The following is a 21720-nucleotide window of genomic DNA, read 5'->3' as shown; positions in this document are numbered from 1 at the left end:
CAGTTTGGCGTTTCAAAATAGAAACTCTCTTGCCCCATATATTCAACGCATGAACCTTGGGAGCTCCAGAGTCTTCGGCTAATACATGAAATGAGGCTGGGTTTCCAGAAAAAGGTTTCTCTAGAGGCTGCAGGCTAATTAGCGTGCTCTAGACCAACACCGTTAACACAGGTACAATGCAGGCCCCAAAGCTTTTAGCCACTCTGGTCGCCAACTGCTCAGAGCCGGCTTCTGCAAGGAGGCCGGCAGGGAGGTAAGCAAGTGAGTAACTAAAAAGTCCTGGATGCGACAGCCCGCAGCCTGCGGTTCTGGGGCAGGCTGCGGGCTCCCGGTAGCGGCCACGGAGTCGCCGCCGTGCGGGGTCTCCCCGCAGCCGCCCACCTCGGCGCGCACCGAGCGGCGCTGCTGAACAAGTTGGAGAGCTCCCAGCTCGCGGACTGGATTCGCCGGTGGGCGCTGGGAAATTCCTCCCGGCGCCGCAATTAGCAAAGTTCTGGAGCAAGTAAGGACCCTGGACAGCCAGCAGACGTGTACTTTCCGGAGCCCAAGGAAAACCCCGCGTGGCGCCAGCCCCAGGCTGCTCGCACAAGGTGCCTTCCCGCTCCCCACCGCCGCACAACTCGTCCAGAGGGCGCCGAGCCAGACAGGCGGCTCTGCCGGGTTTGAGGCTCTGAATGGAAACGCCTGCAGGCTTCCCGGCCTGGGGCACAAGAGCTCGACTTCAACAGCCGAGGGAACAAGGGCACAACCAGCAAGTCCGGTTCGGACGCCCGGGACCTTCTCCTCCAAGCCCTCTCGGGCTTTTCCAAAGGACGCGCGGCACAGCCCGTGCGCCCCCGGCACTCCACGCCATTCCTCTCTCCACAGGTCCCCCCAAACTCTTCCCGGGAAGCCCCATCAAGCCGCGACGGCGCCCCGAAACTCCCAGGGCACTCGCCAGCCACCCCCACGCCCGTCTCTCGAACCCTCCTTGTCGCGTTCTCGCCACCCCGCACCGTCCTCCTGGCGTTCACGGGGAGTCAGAAGCAAACCACGAGAAAATGCCTTCGCGAGGAGCCTCCCTACACCCGCCCTGTCACTGAAACAAAAGCGCAGGGAGGAGGGAGGTGGAAGAGGAGGCGGGAGGAAGGTTTAGAAAGAGGATGGGGAGAGCGTTAAGAAGGAGCTGAGGAGGAGGGTCGGGGTGGGGAGCAGAGACGGGGCCAGGGACCCCGCTCCGGCTCCGCGCCGCCGGTCGCTTACATGCCCAGGTCGCTGTAGGTGTTGAAGAACTCCATCTGGTTGCACGCCTGGATCCAGCCCACCACCCAGGTCTCGTGGCGGGGGATGGGGGGCATGACCACGCGGGCCGAGGCTTTGAAGTAGGGGGTCTTGTAGCGCAGGACGATGGGCGAGGTCTCCTCTATGCGCGTGGGGCACTGGTCGATGGTGGCGCACACATCGTACACCACGATGTTCTCGCGCCGGATCCGCGCCTTGCAGGTGATGCTTTGGATACAGCCCATCCTGCCGCCCGGCGCCGGCGCGGCGCGGCGTGGGGCAGCGCGGGGGCCCGCGCGGGCAGCCGGGGGCGTCCGTCACGCCGGCATGGCGACGCGCCGCCCGCTCCGGGTCCGGCTCAGCTCGCGCCCGGGAGCGGGGAGCCGCCGCCGGGCATCCTCCGGGGAAGCCCCCTCCTCCGGCCGCAGCGCGGGGTCCCCGCCGCCCCGACGCCCGCCCGCCGGCCCCCGCCCACGCCCGCCCCCTCTCTCCGGCAGGGCGCGCGGAGCGTGCGCTCCTAGGAGGCGGCGGGCGCCCCCGCCGAGGGCAGAGGGGGGAGCGGCGCTGCGCGGAGCGGTGCCCACCCGGGGCCGGAGCCCCCCGCCCCTCGCCGGAGAGGAGGAGGAGGAGGAGGCGGCGGCGGCGGCGGCGGCGGCGGCATGGAGCCGGGGGAAGGGCGGCGGCGGCGGCAGCGCCCGGTCTGTCTGCCTCCGCGGCGGCAGCAGCAGCAGCAGCAGCCGCCGCCGCCGCCGCTGCATGAACCTCTGCACCGCGGCTGCCCCCCGCGTGCAGCGCACCCAGCGGCGGGCGAGCGGGCGGCCCGAGCGGCAGGCGGAGGCGGCGGCGGCGAGGGCGGCGGCGGAGACCCGCGCGGCCGCGGGCCCCGCCCCGCACTCCCCTGCTCGGCCGCTGGGGGCTGGGGGGCGCCGGGGGGCTGCGGCCGGGGGTGGAGGGCCCCTCGGGCCGGGCTGCCCGGGACGTGATCCGCGGAGGAGCCTGGCTGTACGCCATGAGTTTTGTCCCTCTCCGGTTGCCGTCCGGGTGGCGGGCGGGGGGTGATGGTGTGTAAGGGGGGGGTGTTTAAAGGGCCGCGGGCGCCGGGGTGGGGCCCTGCACGTGGGGCCGGCGCGGGGCGGGGCTGCGGTAGGTGGTGCCGGGGTGGGCGTGGGGTTTGGGGGGGTGGTCTCCGGCCGGGCCCGGGTGGGGCCGCGGTGGGCGCTGCGCTCCCGAGTCCGGTGGGTGCCCGTCTGGGGCCGCCGGGGGCTAGGGGAGCGGCTGTCTTCGGCTGGTGGGTTATTGTAATGTGGTTTGTTAGGTTGGAGTTAGGCTTGAGCTCCCCTGGTACCCTACCTTGAGGAAGCTTCCGGGAGCGGCTCCGAGTGCGGTGGGTTTACGTCTTTCCCGGACTGGATTTGCTCTGGAAGCTTTTCTCTCCGCCACCAGACGTAGGGAGGGCGCCCAGGGAACCGCCTCCCCCACCCCTGAGCCCTAACACCGCGTCACCAAAATGCCAAGAGTTTGGGTTCTAGCATGAGCTCAGCTTTTACTCATCTCCTGCCTTCATCTAAATCTTTTCTTTCTCAGAAAATGCTCTTTCAACAAAACCCCCCACACTGGGGCATCAGAACAGCGGTGGACTCACCCTAAACACGACGTTTTGATCGTACCTGTGTCCTGGAGCCAGGTCGTGCCCGCATGGCCATCTAGCTGGATTAGAACGCTGAGCAGCCTTCTTGAGGTTACCCAGGGTAGCCTGTGACCTGCTAAGAACAAGGGGAACTTGGGAACATTTTTGGAACCAGGCTGGATTTAAATAGTAACGGCTTAATGATGCAAGTCCAGGACACCGGTCTGTAGTAAGCCTGGAATCTCAGGGGCCCACCCTTGTCCTAGCTTCTCCAGCACGTGGGGGCTGACCCGCAAGTCGTCTGTGAATGAATGAAGGACTAAAGAAAGAGCAACCTCACTGTCATGGCCCTATGTTACACCGCTACTGTAGGTATTGGACATTGTGTGCAGTATGACCCAAGCCATGCCTGGGATATTGTGGTCCGATGTACCAGATGGGAAATGATGTTTAGCAAATGCTCTTTCTGGGCATCTTTTTACATTTAAAAGCCCAATAGCTTTTCTTTAAGTATTTCTTCTCTGATCATAGAACATGTTGCAGGATCTGGTGCCCAAGTGTGAAACAGTGACTCCTAGTCTGCAGGGGGCTGACTACCGTTAGTCTTTAGCTAGGACAGATGTGATGAGTAATTTAAAAGTCGGTTGGGATAAAAGCATTCTTCATCCTTGTTTTAACTTTTCTGGCACCTTGATTCACTTTGTAGTTAACAAAAAAGCCGTTTTTGCCTTTTGATAACACGCTTCGGTTATTACCTCGCTACAGATCTCAATCACTCAATCCTTTCATTCAGGAGATGCTCACTGACTTCCTGACAGGGGCCGAGCATCGTGCTACACACTAGGATTCAGAGATGAACGGGAGCTCACGGATCACTGGAGACAGACCTGTTAACAAGATGTTAGCGTGTGCTGTGACACATACACAATAGTGGTGTGTATCCAGTACTGTGGGGGGCCAGATGGGCCAGCCCCTACGAGATACAGCCGTGGCTCTCTTGGAGTAGTGACATTTGAATTGGATCCTGAAGGTACTGTGAGAGGCTCTCGGAGAAGACGAGAGTTTTCAGGCAGTGTAGGACAAGAGTTGGGCAAATGCAGAGTGCATAGAGGTCTGCAAGAATGCAGCGTACTCAGGGAGATAAAGAGCTCACAGCCAAGGTGTTTCTCAGTGTTGGGTGCAGACCGAGGGCATCTGAGTCACTGGCCAGGAACCAGTTATCGATAGGACGCTATCTTGATCTTCACTGGAAGCCAATGAGTGCAAGGTTTGCAGTTTGAGAAAAATTACCCGGTATCCTTTTGGAGGATAGAGCAAGGATGGTTTCAACGCAGGGGGTCAGGGTATTGTGATGATAGATGATTTGGCCCAGAGCTAGGGCAGTGCCATGGGGCTGGAGAGGCCTGGCTGCATTTGAGAGTCATTTAAGAGGTAAAATCGATTTACTTGGTAACTGATTAGATGTTGGGGAAAGAGTCTGGCCAACTCTGAATTTCCTGGCTTCAGCAATAAATACATTTGATTTAGTAATAGTCAAAACAAGGAGACAGAATTGGAAGCAGATTGAGATTGTGGGTTGTCATACTAAGTTTGAAGTACGGGGAGGGTATTTGGGGGGCGGGGCCAGAGTTTGAGTCCCAGCAGTTATGAGGTTCCAGGAAGTTGACCGAGAGAAAAGCACTCAATGGGCGGAATGTAGTTAATTGTTGTCAGGCTGCAGTGTCGTGGATAAATATCATCCTTGATCTTCTGGTAGCACATATTAAGCCTTGGTAAACTGGGCAGAGCAATGGCAGCCTTCTCCAAGTGGTAGATAAAGTATATAAAGGAGAATATACCTACTTTCCAAATTTAAAGTGAGGCCTTGTAGAGTACCAATGAAATATAACTCATTATTCACAGACCTAGACCCTTGACATTCTCAAAGGGTTCATCCATGACCTTCATGAGCCTCCAAAATCATGAATGTCACCATGACATATCATTTCCACTATAAAAAGCAGTAAAGTGTGAAAAATGTAAGGGATCCTTTTAAACTCTTAATGGTTCTATAAAGAGGGAACCAAGGTGATTTCTAAAGTGACTTAAATAAATTTTTCCATTAAAATAAACTCCTTACTTCATGACATCTGTACCTTATTAACTCCATGTTTCCCTGGCTCTGCAAATCAAATTAAAAAAAAAAAAATCGTAGCCACAGTAGGAGTGTGACTTCATAGATGTCAAAGAGAAGAGAAGAGCTGAGCTGTGTGGGGACATGAATGCCAGCCATCGGGTGTGGTCCATTCACCAGCTAAGTGGCTGGTGAGTCCGCTGTGGCATCCTGGCAAGCCATTCAAATTTGTGTCTCAGCAATTACCTCATGGTGGAGACCTTTCAGATCACGCAGTGGAGACGGTGTTCATCCATGAATATTCAGTCTGCAAATGCCAGTGGACTGCTAAATCCATGTAGCACGCATGAAAGTCCTCAGATGTGCCACGATCTCTCTGTGCTGTTCTTCTATAAGCTCCTCTTTCTCTCTTGGAGTATTAAGTGTCCCTGCCCCGTGAGCCTCACCTACTCGCCTCTCTTAGTGCCTTTCGTGCTGTATCGCCGTAGAATGCTCACGCAGGTCTCCTTCAGTGAGCTGTTCACACTTCCAGGGAACGTGGCATCGTGTCTTGTTGCCCAGCTAAGGGCTCCCCGCCTAGGAGCTGCTCAGTAAATGTTAAAATGATTAAAGTTATTTTTTAATATGATAAAATATTATTTCCCATAACCTAATTAGAAGCTTTGTCTCCTTACCTACAGCAAGACTATATTTTTATTCTAGTTCTTTCTGCATGGTACTTCTTTGTCCTCCCACTCTTCCCTCACGACATGCCTTCTTGATGGTAAGTGATGCCCTTTGTCTCTGAGCACCATATGCCATCTCAAGGGTCATCCACTCTAGGCACCAAGAAAGGGAAAGACTTCAATGACGAGACATTGATGACAATCATTCCTTGTGAATAACCTCATTCGAGTTTATTCTGAGGGCACAGCACAAATGTTCCTTTGTATGTCATGCTTTTGATGGTCTTGTGCGTGACAGAGACCCTCAGTTCCCCCAAGTAGAGCCCCAGAGCACACTCTCTGGGATTCTGGCCTCTGCACCTCCTTTACAGTCCACTCCCTCAGCCTCCAATGACCCCATGCTCAGTCTTTCCAGAAGCAGGGTGATTTCTGACTTTATTTTTCCTACTGGTTGACTCATTACTCAATTTGTCAAATGTGCTTTTTAGAAACTCTGGGTTACAAGGGCCTATTTTCTAGTTGACCTTGGCAAGGGTATTCAGAAACTGGAGAACAGATTACCACTAGTTTTTGCCTCTGGAGCTGTTAAAAACAGAGATGGATTTCTACCTAGCTTGGATGTCCTGAAGACAGGCAAGAGAGCAAATGAATCCTCAAGGTCCAAGAGTTCAAGGTTAAAGAAACAACTTGACTATTTGGTGTGAGCTCCCCCTCCCACCACTTCAAGTCAGAGTAATCAGGCTAAGCTCAATAGGAAGTGGACCGTGGCCATGGACTCTTCGCAGAAGGCATTTGGCTCAAGATGTGACAGCTGCTTCACGTAGCCTGTATGTATCAAGCCTTTCCCACCAGCCTCATATTACCTTAGGCTGCAGAGACTGTGAAAAACGATGCCCTAGTTGCTCAGCTGTCCTGTTGAAGGTCACTCATGCCTGTCTCTGCTATATTCGAGTCCTTTTCTAGGTCCTTCTCAATAGAGTTTAATTCTCTTCTTTAAACCCATGATTCTGCAAATCACGATTCTCCTCCTGGCTTCTCTGACTCCTTTTGCTTCCCTGTCTCCCACAGAGTATGCCCAAGGGTCTCTCCTCCCCTACCTGAACTCCTTCAGGGCATGTATCCATGCTACTGGTTTTAATTATTATTTTCCATGGATGTCTTCCAAGTTGGTCCCTCCAGCCCAAACATTTCCTCAGTTCAAGGCTAGCACATTCACCTGCCTTCTAGATGTTTCCATTCAGAGGTCCTGCCATCTTCTTCATGTCAGTGAACCGGCACCTCTCTCACTGCAAGGCAGTGTCTCCTCCTGACTACCCCACTTCTGGCCGGAGGCTCTTCCCTCCCCATCTTTGCCACTGTCAGCCAACACATCCAGTGAAAACAAGTTGTGGTCATGATCCTTCTTTTTGTAGAAACTTTCAGTGTCTTCTTGTCGCAGATCCACCACAGAGCTCATGGTTGCAGTGCTCCAGGATGGGGCCCCAAGCAGGCTTTTGAGCCTTCTTAGCCTCTGCTTCCAGCATACACTGGGCCTCACCCTGAGCAGACAACTCGCCATCCCCTCCACAGAGCTGCAGCCTTTCCACTTCTCTGTCCTTCTGTAAGCTCAGTCCCCGGCTGCATGTTCAAAGCCCGCCCTGCTCCCTGACAATGATAATGATGGCGACCATGTGTGTCTCACTGAGTCTTTACGTGAGTCCGTGAGGTGGTACTGTTATCCTCCTTTATGGATAACAGTGCAAAGCAAGGAAGGGACTGCCCCCAGGTCACACTGGTAAGTGGCTGGGCCAAGATTCAGTTCCCTGTCTGCCCCCACACTGTGACCCTCTGACTCATAGAAACTGCGAGCACTTCAGCCAGAAATGATCTTTTTTACCCCTGAACTCCTACACAGAACACACACTGGACACTGAGTAACTCACACATGAATGAACAGAAGAGGAAGATTTTATAATAGCTTTAAGAAAGAGCAAAGGAGAAGGAACATTCAAAGACAAATCTAAGATTTTTAGACTAATTACTGAGAATGATAAGGCCACTTTCCAAGTAAATCACATGAGAAGAGGAGAAGGGGAGAGGCTGGTGGGTTAGGGACTATAGTGACCTTGATATCAGGGCATCCAAGTGTTTGACTGGGGAGGTCACTGATGGACACATCTTGCTCGAGCTGTCAGTTTAGAAACTGCAGCTTAGCGCAACGCCTTCCTTCTCTCGCTTCTCCCTCCTTCCTTTTCTCTGCATTACCTTCCCTCCTTCACTTTCTTCCAGAAGTATCACCAAGCCTTTTCTTCGTGCCTGGTATTATGATGCTGCTTAGAGACAGTGAGGCATATGAAATACTCTCTCCTGTCCTTACTTTGTTCCTAGCACTCACATTTTAAAAAACACTATTTATTTACATGTCTCTCTCAGGACTACATTATCATCATCTTGAGTATGTGTCTCATATTTAATTCAACTTTGTGTCCTCAGTTGTAAGCACAGTCTTGTGTGTTGTGAATACTCAGGTGATGTTGAGTCAAGCGTAGCCTGGTGAGGAGCAGGAGAAAGGGCATTTCGGGCTGAGACCTGTGCTCCTCAAATTATACATACAGAACCCCTGATGAGCTTGATAAAATGCAGATTCTGATTCTGTAGGTCTGGGTGGGCCTGCGACTCTGCTTCTGCAGTGAGTCTCTAAGTCCTTGTGAGATCTGTCCTCAAAATGGGATCTGATGGTCCTCAGCATTGGATCCAAGTTCATGATGCCTGGTGGAGAGGTTGGGAGAGGTTGGTGTGTAGGAGGCGGCTGGACATAGCATGTGGGGAGGGAGGCTTGGGGATCAAGGAAGCCAAAACAGGGAGCTGGCACCAGGGCCTGCAGTTCCCTGGGTCTCCATGAGGCAGAGGGAGGCAGAGTGAAACGTTAATGCTGTTGATGTCGGACATACCTGGGTTCTGATCTCAGTTTAGACAAGAACGAGCTGTATAATTTCGGTGGTCCTTAGCTTCATTTTCTCTGTCTATCAAATAGGAATAGGGAGAACATGACCTCTACTTTGTAGGGCTGCCGTGACCATTAATTAAATGTACATCTCCTCCTGCGGTGCCTAGGGCATGGTAGGCGTTCAGTAAATGCTGGTGAGAATTCGCCCCATTCTAGAGGATGCCAGCGTCAACCTAGGCACAGGATAAATCTCGATCCCTGTCTGCGGGGGCTTCCAGAGTGGAAGGGTCATCGGTGTGGATGGGCTCCTGGCCATAGCCTCTCCAGTTTCTGTTTTGGTGTCATGACTAGAGGGGAATAGGCTGCATATTGGCTTCATAGAATCCCCAAGTGGGATGACCCCTTTCTATATTTCAAAAAGATTTTACTTATTCGTTTATTTGAGAAAGAGAAAGTATGAGTGGGGGAGGAGTAGAGGGAAAGGGACAAGCAGACTCTGCTCTCGGCGCAGAGCAGATGTGGGGATCGATCTCACGACCCTGAGGTCAAGACCTGAGCTGAAGTCAAAAGTTGGACGCTCAAACCAGTGAGCCACCCAGGTGCCCCCAAATTTCTATTTTTATGTATCTGGTATTAATGAATGTTCCCATATCGTGGTGGTCACATATATAATGTATAAATAAGTAAATAAGCAAACCTATGTGGCCACTATTGAATGAGACAATTGCAACTTCTGGCTGGTTTCCTTGTCTCGATTCCTTCTTGGACATTACACTGAGAATTATTTTTCCAAAATGCCCTTGGCCTTGTTCACTGGCCTGTCTGAAGCCATTCATGTGTTCATTTATTGTTTCATTCATTCATTCATTCATTCGTGTGCTGAGCAGCTGCCATCTGTCAGGCGTGGTACGCAGGAGATACAAAGTACCAGGATCTTATGCCCCTCCCGGTGATGAAGACGACTTTGTAATCTGGCCCTTTCCTACCGCATAGCATCATCTCCGGCTCTCCCCCTCACTCGGAGAAGCCACACCGAGGCCCGCACAGTTTTGGCTTTTCATCTTCTTATTCCACAGGCACGCCAGCTCCGTGAGGGCGGGGAGCTTTGCCTTTTTGTTCACTAATGCATCCCAAATGCTTTGCGTGTGCCCGGTATACAGTAGGCACCTAATAAATATTTATCGAATGCATAAATGCTCAGCACTTACCTTTTCTCTCTCGTGGTTGCCATTCACATAGCCAACTCATCCCTTGGGGCTCAACCTACATGTTCAACCCCGTTGGCAGTGCTTTTGACCGCCCGGGCCCAGCGAGGGCTCACTAGCCCGCATTTACAAAGCCCCTCTACCTCTTCTTCCTCACAGCCCTTCTCACCATAGGAACTACTTAACCACTTCTGTGATTATTTAATTATGATCTCTCTTCCTTTACATGATAAGCTGCACGAGTGTGGGAACTATGTTTAATTTTTTTATGGCTGTTTCCCTAGGCATCAGAGCAATGTCCCATACATATATGTTTGTACACGGATCTCTGTGGAATGAGTTGGTCTTGCTAACTGCCCACTATCCCCGTCCTTTTAGAGTTGCTGCCCTCTCTCCCCGAGCAGTCCCTCAGTCCCGCGGTGGGAGAGAGAATGGATCCGACACTCGCTCACTGACTTCCATCTTGCTGCCCACCTTGTCACTGCTCCTGGAATTGCCCTGGGTTTTTTCCCCTGCCAGGATGCATGTGTCACTCCAGAAGCAGCTCTGGAGCTGAGACCTGGCCTTCCTGACACCATGTTGTACCTGGGGGACCAGATGCGTTTCTCTCAGCACCTGCTTTGGGATTTTCCTGTTAAGCTCCATGTCCCACCCTTCCTGGATTGCCCCATCCAATCTGTGGTGCAGGCATGTATCTGAGATAAAGCAGGAGGATGTGAGGAGCTGGTGTGAGGGTCCCCAGGGACTGATTGTGTAAGGAACTCTAGTGTGTGTGGTCTTTACTCTGAAAATTCAGCCTGGGCCTCAGTCCAGGCTAAATAAACACACACACACGAGGGTACAAATCTCTCAGAGCATTTACCCCTGGAATGAGTACTTATATTTACTACTGCTGGAACATATTGATTTATGAATGGAAGCAAGTCCAGATCACATTATAATAAAGGGAATGAGCAATATAGGACGAAAACAATACAGAAAGGAAGGAGAAAACGTGAGAATCTCTTTAAATTGGGCATTGTGTTTACTGGAATAGAAACTAACTCTATTTGTATCACTCAGTTAGTACCACACACAGTGGAAGAAGTAACATTAGTGTTTATACTTCCTAAGGCAGTTGGCAACACCCACAATCCTGTAGCAACACGAGACAAGCATCCAGCAGGCCACACATCACAATTTCATTTCACAGCCCCCCGCCCCTGCTCCATGGAGCTGGGTGAAGAGGACCATACTGTTTCCTTAAAATGTTCAAAGTACAATTGACTGTATCTTAAAAATAAGCTCACAGCCTTGCACAGGGAGCATTATTGGAAAGTTATGTCTCAGGCTTTGTGTCTTACAGTTAATGGAAGATTAGAAGTGATACCAACTCCCTGACCACGGGCAGGTCACATAAAGCCTTTGAGACTCAGTTTCCTTGCTTATATTAGGAATTCAAAAAGATGATCTTCATGGATATCTCCAGATTTCCTCCTGTGTTTGTTCTGGGAAACACCTTGATAAACTGTTTGGAGCAGAAGGTGAGAATTCCATGACAAGGAACTTGAGACCTGGTAGAAAGATGTTGGTTGGTTCTTGGTTCTCCCACAGAAATGAATGTGAATTTGAGGGATGGAAAGAGAAGACAGGGAAGGAAAGAGTGGATGGCCTGCTAAGATGGGTAGGGAGATCCACCCGTTAGATCAGGGAAGTCTGATGTCCAGTTTTAAAAGGTTTGTATTAATTTTTTTTCATGTAAAAGACTCACTCTTCTTGTCCCCAAACCTTTAACAGAGTCTTTCTTATTTATGAAGACTCTCTCTCTCTCTCTCTCTCTGTGTGTGTGTGTGTGTGTGTGTGTGTGTGTGTTGTATGTCTATGTAAATTAAAAAGTAATGCTGAGTTCCATAAGACAACTGGATTAGAGCAGGAGTTGAAAAGTGGCATGAAGTCAGAGTCAGAGGATACTTTGAGGACATCAGCCTCTTGGAAGCGCAGAAATCTTGCAAAAGCAAATGAACTTTCTGAGGGTATGGGTTAAGCATTTGAGCTAATCCAGTCTTTCTTTCTCAAGAAGGAGGACCTGAGAAAGCCAGGTCACATGCAAAAACACAACACAAGGGCAGAAATCTTTGTGAGTATTTACCCCTGGAATAAGCAACTGTTTTTATTACTGATGGAAACTGTCCTTGCCCTGCTCACCTTAAATGGTTGTTAAGGGTTGAGGAATGCCATCAGAGAGTGTGAAAAGCTTTACCGATGTCAGGTATTGTTACCACTACTACTGTCTTAGGGACCTAAATCTGTCTCTGCTTGTGTCCCTAAACTTTGTGCCTCAGTGTCCAATCTGGAAAGCATTACACAAGGATTATTGTCTGTTCTTCTTGGTTGTCAGAGATCAAGAGCCACCCCTCTAGGAAGAAGATCTTTCTAAGCATGCTATGGTAGTAGCTAAAATGAATGCAAAAACAGGGGCACCTGGGTGGCTCAGTTGGTGAAGAATCTGCCTTCGGCTCAGGTCATGGTCTTAAGGTCCTGGGATTGAGTCCTGCATTGGGTTCCCAACTCAGTGGGGAGTCTACTTCTCTTCCTTCTCCCCCAGCTCATGCTTATGCTTGTGCTTGCACTCTCTCTCTCCCATAAATAAATAAATAAATAAATAAATAAATAAATAAATAAAATCTTAAAAAAATAAAATGAATGCAAATGAAATAATTCTGGAGAGGTAAAAGGAGACTAAGCATGTTCTTCTCATATAAGAAGAGATTAAAATACTACATTATACAGATGAAAAAAATGATCAAGGGGAAAGAATTCAGCTCCTTTTCTACATAAAGAGTGATGGGACCTGAAAAGGGGGAATGGAAAGGAAATTCCCAAGGTGAGGAAGGAGTAGAGATAAAAGTAAGAGATTTTATCTACGTTACCCAAGTTTCACGGGGATGGGGACACACCTGAGCAGAATAGGTGAAGTTGAAGGTAGATGAGCAGACATGGTAAAAACCAAAAGACCAACTAGAGAGATTAGTGTGAGAAGATACGTGTCAAACAAGAATAAAGGGACCAATCTCAGGTGTGTCAGACTGGCCAGTGACCCCCGACACCCCAAGGTGAAGACACCATGGCTGTGGAGATGGCTGACTGTGTCTGGGTGATTCCACGATTTCTAAGATGTAAAATGGGAAGGCTCACTGGGCTATTGGCTGTACCTACTTGTCTTCCATTCAAACATATTCTCTTTTCCATTTTTATTAGTGTTCTAAGTGCTTTGCTAGAGATAAGACCTGCTGTTAGCCAGAAGATGTAGAGGTAGATGTAGGGGCAGCCAGGGTTTCTACCAGGCTGGGGAGACCTCCAGTACCTTAGCCTACAGTGGAAATCATTGAGAGGGCATGTGGTTCAGAACTGTAAAGGGGATGCCTGCATCTAATTTTCACTTCCTTCAGGTCGAGGTGGGAAACTGTGGCATATGCTGAAAGGAGAAGGCAGCGGAGGGTACCGTGAGCCACCTGGGAGTGGATATCACTGCTCTGCCACTATCTCATTCCATAATCTTAGGTGAATACTTTATCCTTCCTCAGCTCCAGTTTCCTCCTGAAAAAATGGTATTAATTACATCCTCCTTATTACCCTCAAAAGGAATATCATATGTATAAATGGTTCAACGTGGTGGGGCTCCAAACGCATGTCAATTAGATGATGTAATTTTGAGTGGAAAGATGATGTGTTTCTTTTTGGAACCCTTCCAGTCTCTGAGGCTCATTTCTTCCTTGTGGATTAGTTCCCTCTGTGCCACAGAACACTAGACTCTATCTCAAGTGACTGTCAACTATTCTCTAGTGCAGTATCTATTGATCAGTAATTTATGAAGAGTCTCCCACGTGACAGGCACTGTACTAGGCATTGAGGATTCCAAGACGAATTGGACACCATTCTTGCCCTGATGGAACTCACAGTCTGGGAAGAAAGTAAGAATTATAACAGAAGGTGAAGTCCTGTAAGACGGGTCCCATTGGAGTGCTGTGGAGAGAGACAGAAGATGGGGCGAAAGAGCCTGAGACTAAAAGCAGAAGGCTTCTCAGAGCACCAGAAGAGATCTGTTCTAGGATATGAAGAGTGAATAAGTGTCTCTAGTGAGAAAGCTAGAGAGGACATTGTTTGCGGGGGAAGAGCATGAGCAAAGGCATGAGCATACAGAGATATTTTATATATTTAGGAAATGCTGAGAAGGCTGATGCAGATAAATTCTGAGTGAAGAGTGGAATGGGGAAAGGTGGAAGATGGTATAGGGTGGGTTGCTGGAGGCCAGGTCTACTAAAGGGATTTGGAGCAGGTTGGAAAAGCAATGGAATATTGAATCATAATAGCTTTCCTGGGTTACACCCTATCTGGGCATGAGGAATTATCTTCGTTATATATTGGTAGAGTAGATTTGCTTAAATTTGCTGATGACATTTAGTGTTATTCTGTGGTTTATTGTAATGCCATTGTCTGGTTTTGGTATCAAGATAATGCAGGCTTCATAGGGAGAGTTGGAAGTGTTCCCTGTTTGTATTATTTTTCTATTGCTGCTGAACTAATGAACACAGATTTAGTGGCTTGAAACAACAAACTTTATTATCTCAGAGTCTTGGAGGTCAGAAGTCCACAGTGAATCTTACTGCGCTAAAATCAAGGTGTTGGCAGGGCTGTCTTCCTTCTGGGGGCTCTAAGAGAGTCAATTTCCTTGCCTTTTCTGGCTTCCAGAGACTGTTGCATTCCTTGGCTCACAGCCCCATCTTCCTTCTTCAAAGCTAACAGTGTAGCATCATCTGATCTCTTATTTCAATTCTCCTGCCTCTGTCTTTCACTTGCAAGCGCTCCTGTGCTTACCCTGGGCCCACCAGGATAATGCAGGGTAATCTCTCCATCTCAAGATCCATAGTTTGGTCACATCTATAAAGCCCCTTTTGGCATGTGAGGCAACTCATCCATTGGTTTCAGGAATTAGGACATGGACATCTGTAGAAACCACTATACTGCCTACCATACTCTTCTTCAATTTGAGGGGAGAGTTTGTGTAGATTTGGTATCAATTCTTCCTTAAATGTTTGGTAGAACTTGCCAGAGAAGTTTTCTGGGCCTGCAATTTCTTCATCCAAAAATTTTTAGTAAAAAAATAAAATGTCTTTCATAGCTTTAAGACAATTCAGGTTATCTACTTCTTTTTGATAGAGCATTGTAGATTATGCCTTTTAAGAAATTTGTACCGTTTCATTGAAATCACTGAACTTACTGTCATAAAGTTGTTTATCATACCCCTTGTTATCCTTTTAATTCTATAGGACCTATTGTGATGTCCACTTTCTCATTCTAATATGGATCATTTGGGTTCTCTCTTTTTTTATTCATGATCACTATGTGTAGTGGTTTATAGATTTCATCGACATTCTCAAAGAATTGGCTTTTGGTTTCCTTTTTCTATTGTTATTCTTTTTAAGATTTTATTGATTTCAACTGTTAGCATTATTTCCTTCTTCTTACACAAGGGCCACCAATTACACATATGTATGACTCCTCGTGAGAGATCATACATATTTTCTTGTTCCTATGCCTGACCATTTTTCATTGGATGCTAAGCACTTCACATTCTATGTTTTTGGGTGCTCAATATTTGGTACTCCTTTATATGCTTTTGTGCTTTGTCCTGGGATGCAGTTAAGAAAAAAACAGTGGGGCCCTTTTGAGGCTTGCTGTTGAACTTTGTTGAGTGATACCAGACAATTCCATCCAACAGTAGTCTTTCAAATGTCTTTCTGATATTCTACATACTTCAGGTTTCTCCACTCTAATTGTTGCAAATGATACCCAGCTCTGTGTGGGCTTTGGGAGTTGTTTCTCCTGCTCTTTTCTGGTGGGTCTTTCTCTTGTCTCAGCTAGTTTCCTCAGATGCAATCACTAATCGGTATTTGGCCAAAGATTCCAAGGGAACCCTCTGAAGACATCTGCAGTTTTCTCTCTGCACAGGTCTGTGTTCACTGACATCTGGCTCTGTGAACTGGAGCTGCCTTGGGTTCTTTAATCTTCCAACTGCTTCTCCCAACTCAGGGAGACTCTTTGCCTGGGTCTCCTCCTCCCTGTTCTATGCCCTGGAAACTCTTTCCTGACATCATTCTGGGACACCACTGGGCTTCCCTTGTTCTTCCTTTCTCAGGGAACTCTGTCCTTTACTGCCTGTTGTCCAGTGTCTGAAACCCATTGTTCCATACCTTTTGTCCAGCTTTTCAGCTGTTTAAGGAGGGAGAGTAACTTTAGTAAAGTGGACCTCATCTTGTTTGGGTGGAAGTAGACATAAAATAACTTAAAATGAGATTGCTTAAAGGCTTGGTTTTTAAGAAACCTCAGATTCAAAAGAATGCGGCCATGATCATGAAAACCTAGAGCATGGACACCTGGAGTATGGTAAGGAGCAAGAGACTAATCTCAATATACCTAAAATCAGTGTCATCGGTTCTACACTGCGGCAGATCAGAAGTCCACACTGTACCCTTCTGAAAGCTTAACTAAAGCAAGACATAGAAGACCCCATTATCACTGGGACCTGGGGCATTGACTGACCCTGAATTCTAGCGAACCCACTTACCTCAATCTGCTGGAAGTTGCTGAAGTCTGTTGGTGGTGTTGGGCCTGGGCCCCTGGTGTCAGTGGATTTGCTTGGCTTCCTTGAAGACTCTTTCTGCCTGTGTTTCCAGGGAAACAGGCCAGAACCCCATGGGGACTCCTAACCCCTCAACACTAAAACTCAAGACTGAGAAGTGAAGCCATCCGCCCAGGGCCTCACTTCTCCCCTCTGGGATCATGATTAAGTCTGTGGCAGAGTTGTGATGGATGGCTTTCTTTCCCTGCAGTGACTCCGATCTCCCAGGGGCAGTGGCTCTGCTAGGAGGAGGAGTAAGAGTTGGGCAGTGCCCTGGGCTGCAGGAGAACCAGTGACATGGACGCTGAGCATCCCTGAGCATTCCCTCTCAGAAAGACAGATGGGAACAGAGTTACCAGTGGGTTAAGCCTCTCCCCCAGGCCTAGAGTCCTCATTTCAAAGACTAGGCAGCCTACAAGGTCCTTTTCTTACATGGCGTTGGAACTCAGTACTTCTTCCTTCTGGGTTTCTTTTTATTGAGGCAGCGTCCATGGAAACCAGTGCCAAGTAGGGGCCACTGGGGTGGCCTGCCAAAGGAGGCTTTGACCTCCTTGAATGACGAGGAAGGCTTCTTTCCCAGGGCAAACTGATTATTCCTGTAAGGATGATGGGTGATCACCATGATGACACATGTCAGGTGTCGTCCCCGCGCACTTTGCACAGAAGGTAACTGCAGGGTGCAAGCCCACGTGTGCCCGGTCCAGGTGCTGAGTCAGCTGCGGTGCCCCACACAGGTCAGGACACGGCAGGTATGTGGCGGGGCCTCCCTGAATGAGCAAGCCCCGAGGCTCTATGGTCGTTGTGGGCTTGGAGACACGCATTTAGGAGCTGCTCCTGGGTGTATGACATCAGCAAAGTGGCACACAAAGCCGAAAATGACACCGCACCTGCCACAGGCAGTTTCCCAGTCTGGGGAAAAGAACTATCCTACAAAGTAAAAAGTTGCAATGTCTACAAAAGCAGTGATTCGCGGGAGGAAGATACCACTTAACTCCAGCTTCTTCTTCACATGGCAGCTTCCTGGAGCTAATATTTGTCTGTTTCCTAATCACATGCTCTAAAACCCTTCTTATGTTTGGGGTATTTTCTGCAACACAAGCCTCCCCTCCTCAAGGAGAAAGGCTTCCGGCCTTCCTTGTAGCTGGGGTTTACTCACAGACCCAAGTTCCGACGGTCAGATATGCTGCCTGGAGACTTCGATTAGGAAAACAATGGACTGAGGAAGCAGGCGCTGGAAACTGCTTTCTGTTGAAGGAAACTAGGGAGCACTGGGCTGCTGGAGGCAGGAGACTTTGGGGCTTCCAGGGTCAGGAGTGTGAACTGTATGCTGTCACCCCCCCCCCCGCCCCCGCTCAATGGGGTCTCCTCAGAAGCCATCCGGAGTGTGGTCCCAGGCCCATCCCAGTCTTGTGGTTCCCAGGCCTAGCCCTCCCGCCCTCCTGGACATTTTCTGAGTTACCCAGTATCCTGTAATAAATTTGTTTCCTGCTTATGGTGGCCCAAGGGGGTTCCGTTATGTGTACCTGGAAACCTGACTGAAAAACCTCGGGCCAGCATTTCCCACTCCTGTGAATGCAAAAGGGGCTCACTTGTTCTGTGACTCAGGTGGGACTTCCTCACGGTAGCTGGGTCAGAATGAGTGAGCAGGTCCTAACCCGCCCTGCAAGGAGTGAGCACAAATGTCATTTCTGGAAGCTTCCTTGTGACATCTGCACTCTAAACATACTGTTAAAAACAAAATTCAGCTGAGTACATTTGATGGAAAGAAAAGAAAGAGAGAAAGAAAGAAAGAAAGAAAGAGGAAGGGAGGGAGGAAGGAAGGAAAGAAAGAAAAAGAAACAAGCTCAGAATGGTGTCCTTTGCCCCGGTAATAGCAAACTAAGACTTAATTACAGTTTTAACTGTGACCTTTTAAAAGTTAATCAGAAATTTCCTGATCAGCACTAGTGAGGTAACCTGCATGAAAAAAAATTAAAAACCCCCGCTGTTGTGTGTCAACTATACTTCAATTAAAAAAAATGTATTTTTTTTTAAGATTTTTATTTATTTATTTATTTTTTTGACAGACCGAGATCACAAGTAGGCAGAGAGGCAGGCAGAGAGAGAGAGGAGGAAGCCGGCTCCCTGCTGAGCAGAGAGCCCGATGTGGGGCTCGATCCCAGGACTCTGAGATCGTGACCTGAGCCGAAGGCAGAGGCTTAACTCACTGAGCCACCCAGGCGCCCCCCAAAAAAATGTATTTTAAAAATCGTATTTTTATCCATAGCAGAAAAAAAAAAAAAAAAAAGAAAGAAAGAAAAAGAAAAAGAAAAAGGAAACTGCTGTTTCCTTCCCTGAAAAGAAGATGTCATGTTCTGAAACAAATCTTTCTCTCTCTCTCTCTCTCTCATTTTGTTTTGTCTTTTTTTCCCTAATAACTTCCCCGCCCCACCTTCCTGCCTGTAAACACCTTCCATTTCGTACAACTCCTTGGAGTATCTCTCTGCTTGTTGGGTGGGATGCTGCCCAGTTGATGAATTGCTTAATAAGGCCAATTAGACCTTCAAAGACGCTTCTCTCTGTCTGTCCCACTGCTCCTCCAGATTGGACCTTTGTCTACTGCATTTGTCTCCCCATTCAGTTCCCTGCCTCCAGCCCCTTCACTTTGCAGACCACCTTCCATGCCACCAAATTTAATCAAGTCCCCCCTTCTAGGATAAAACTCTTCGGTGGCTCCTTATTACTTGTGGACTAATGTCCAAGCTCCCTTGCGATCTCGCCCCCTAGGAAACTTGTTTAAACTCACTTCCTGCTCCTCCCTCATCACCTCCTGTGTCTAGCCACACACCAGTTTCCAAACACCAGGTGCTCAGAGCTGCCTCTGACACGCACTCCTCTCTCTTCTTGAAATGTCCTTTGTCACATTATGCATTTGGCATACTCCTACTGAGCCTTCGGATTTAGTGAGGAAGCCGCCAACTTTGGGAAATGGTTTTTGTCATTTCCAGCAAAGTGTAGCGCTTCTTTTCTGTGCTCTCTAGCCTTCTGACAGAACACTCACCACATTGCTGTGGTTCTGACTTACCCACGTGGCTTCCTGCTAGATGGTGAGGAGTGAGCGGCAGGGCTGGAGTTCCTCTGCTCATCTCTGCATCTTCAGGGCCAAGGACGGTACCTGGCACTTAGTAGATACTCCCTTGATACTTGTGAATTAACTAACTAATAATGAAAGTGATTGCAGGAAAGAACCTTGAAAGTTATCTAAAACATTGGCAAACTGTATTTCCCAAATAGAGGTTGTCATTAAAGTAGGAAGATTGTAGCCACTCCAGCCACCACCAGCCCCTCTCCAATGGGCCATATGCATCTCCTGAGGGGAATCTTTCTGCCCTGGCAGCCTAAAGACAGACCCAGGAAAGGAAATGAAGCACCTGCTAATTTACCAGCACCTAGGAATTTGGAATAGTAATTAACACAAAGCTCACTAATAGTTAGGGAATAATTAATAGGTAAATGTTGGCATTTAGCAAAATGATGTTTTTCCCTTTTTCTACCCAAGCAATGATTTTAAGTTGAGGATGCTGAAAACGGCTTGAAATGGGAGGAAATCATTCCAGACAGCCCCTGTATTTAAAAGGCAGTGCCACTGGTGGACGCCCGTCACTGCTATCACCACAATGGCAAGTGCAAGCATTTACTGAGCCCCCGCCAGCCAAGGCAGAGGTGCAGAACTGAAGGCAGGCCCACTTTCTCAAAAACCTCTCTTATGAGAACGAATTACACTTGCAAAGCAAATGAATCAAGAGGGAAGCAAGGTTATCATTCACAACCCAGAAGGACCCTTTGCAATACAAAAGGTTCTCCCATAGGGCTCCTTTCAATAGGGAACTCCTGGAAATACTTAAAATATCATCGAGTTTATGAAGAATCAATTAAGAACGCATTCTTTCAGCAACCATTCTGTGGCACAATGGGGGTGTTAGCTACCTTTAGAATTGCTTGCCATCGGCCTTTTGCCAGCAAACAGTAGGCAGCAACATTGTGTAAAAGAAAATGCATGGACAGGGTCAGGACCCCTGGGCTTGAGCCTGGCTTATGACTATGCTGGCTCAGCCTCAGTGTTCTCATCTGGAAGTGGGGCCAACAGTCTTGGGGGCAAGGAAGTGGAACAGAAAATGAGTGGAAATGGCCCATGACAGGTAGTTGCTCACACCTGTCTTGTTTTGCTAGGGCTACTGTAACAAAAATTAGCACAGACTGAGTGGCTTAGGCAACAAAAATGTATCATCTCGGTTCTGGAGGCCAGAAGTCTGAGATCAAGGCATTGGTGGGGTTTGCTCTTCAGAAGGCTGTTCCATGCCCCTCTTCTAGCTACTGATGGTGGCCTGGCAATCGTTGGGGTCCTTAGCTCCTGCTGAATCACCACGATCTCTGCTTCATCATCTCAAGTCTGTTCTTTCTGTGTGCATGACCCCATCTTCAGTAATGGCATCTGCAATGACCCTATTTGAAATTGGTCACATTCTGAGGTCCTGGGAGTTCGAACTTGGACACGTGCATTTTGAGGGGCCACAATTCAACCCGTAATAACAATAAGGAATTATTGTTCTGTCCCTAAGTCCCTGAAATGACAGGCAAACTGTGTTTTTTTCTTGTTAGATATTTTCCTTTTCTTGGTTAGGATGTTGCCAAGTAAAAGACATTTTTAGAGAAACAACAGCAAGGCACAAGGAGAAGATTTAGAACATAGAAATCAAGACAAAAGGAAATGTTAGCAGAGAGCAGCTTGGGGCAGCCGCCCCAGGAGCACTTCTTTCTCCTGCCAGGTTCTTGTCTTCCTTGCCTCCCAGGAAAGGGAGTGCACTCATCATGGATTTGGCCACATTCTCCTTTGCCACGCTGACGAGTACGAGGGAGGTCTGGCACTCTATTCTTATCATGACTCACTTTTTACAGGAAGAAGATTTCTCACGCCCAGTGGAACCATCCTTCTGTCTGATGGAGACGACTCTCTGCTTCCAGAATTCTGCCAAACCAACCATAGGAACAATGACTTGGTCATTTCCTCCCAAGCTTGGTTTCCAGTAAACTCCAAAAAAAGCCAACTGATGCTGTTGCCTGTCCCCATCCCCCACCCATATCGTATTACTATTGGTGGAGCTTTGGAGGTCAGGGCTGGAGAGTCAGTGACACAGTTGTTTTGTGCTCTGGTCCCCAAACAGTGATCCTTGGCTCTTGGGGTAGATTGATTGTGATGATGACCACATTGGCTCCCACTTCCTGTATC

General features: G+C 48.7%; 1 protein-coding gene across 3 annotated transcripts in view; it reads right to left on the bottom strand.

Annotated features, from left to right (window-relative positions):
- The window catches only part of LOC111150992 (family with sequence similarity 78 member B), an 86998-nt gene extending 85459 nt beyond the window's left edge, over nucleotides 1–1539 (bottom strand). For 2 of the 3 annotated variants that reach the window (XR_002640827.1, XM_022508673.1), the window contains exon 1: nucleotides 1243–1528. Coding sequence is in view for 1 of the 3 variants with exons in the window: in XM_022508673.1 (XP_022364381.1) it covers nucleotides 1243–1505 (263 nt within the window). In the remaining 2 variants the exon portion in view is untranslated. Of the gene's footprint in view, nucleotides 1–1242 lie in introns of all 3 variants that reach the window. The other variant, XR_002640828.1, reaches the window with a different exon arrangement.
- Nucleotides 1540–21720: the final 20181 nt, after the last annotated feature.

This window comes from Enhydra lutris, unplaced genomic scaffold (assembly GCF_002288905.1).
Source record: "Enhydra lutris kenyoni isolate GAN:26980312 unplaced genomic scaffold, ASM228890v2 scaffoldscaffold25, whole genome shotgun sequence".
In the NCBI taxonomy this organism is placed as follows: domain Eukaryota; kingdom Metazoa; phylum Chordata; class Mammalia; order Carnivora; family Mustelidae; genus Enhydra; species Enhydra lutris.
This window is presented reverse-complemented; position numbering and strand designations above follow the sequence as displayed.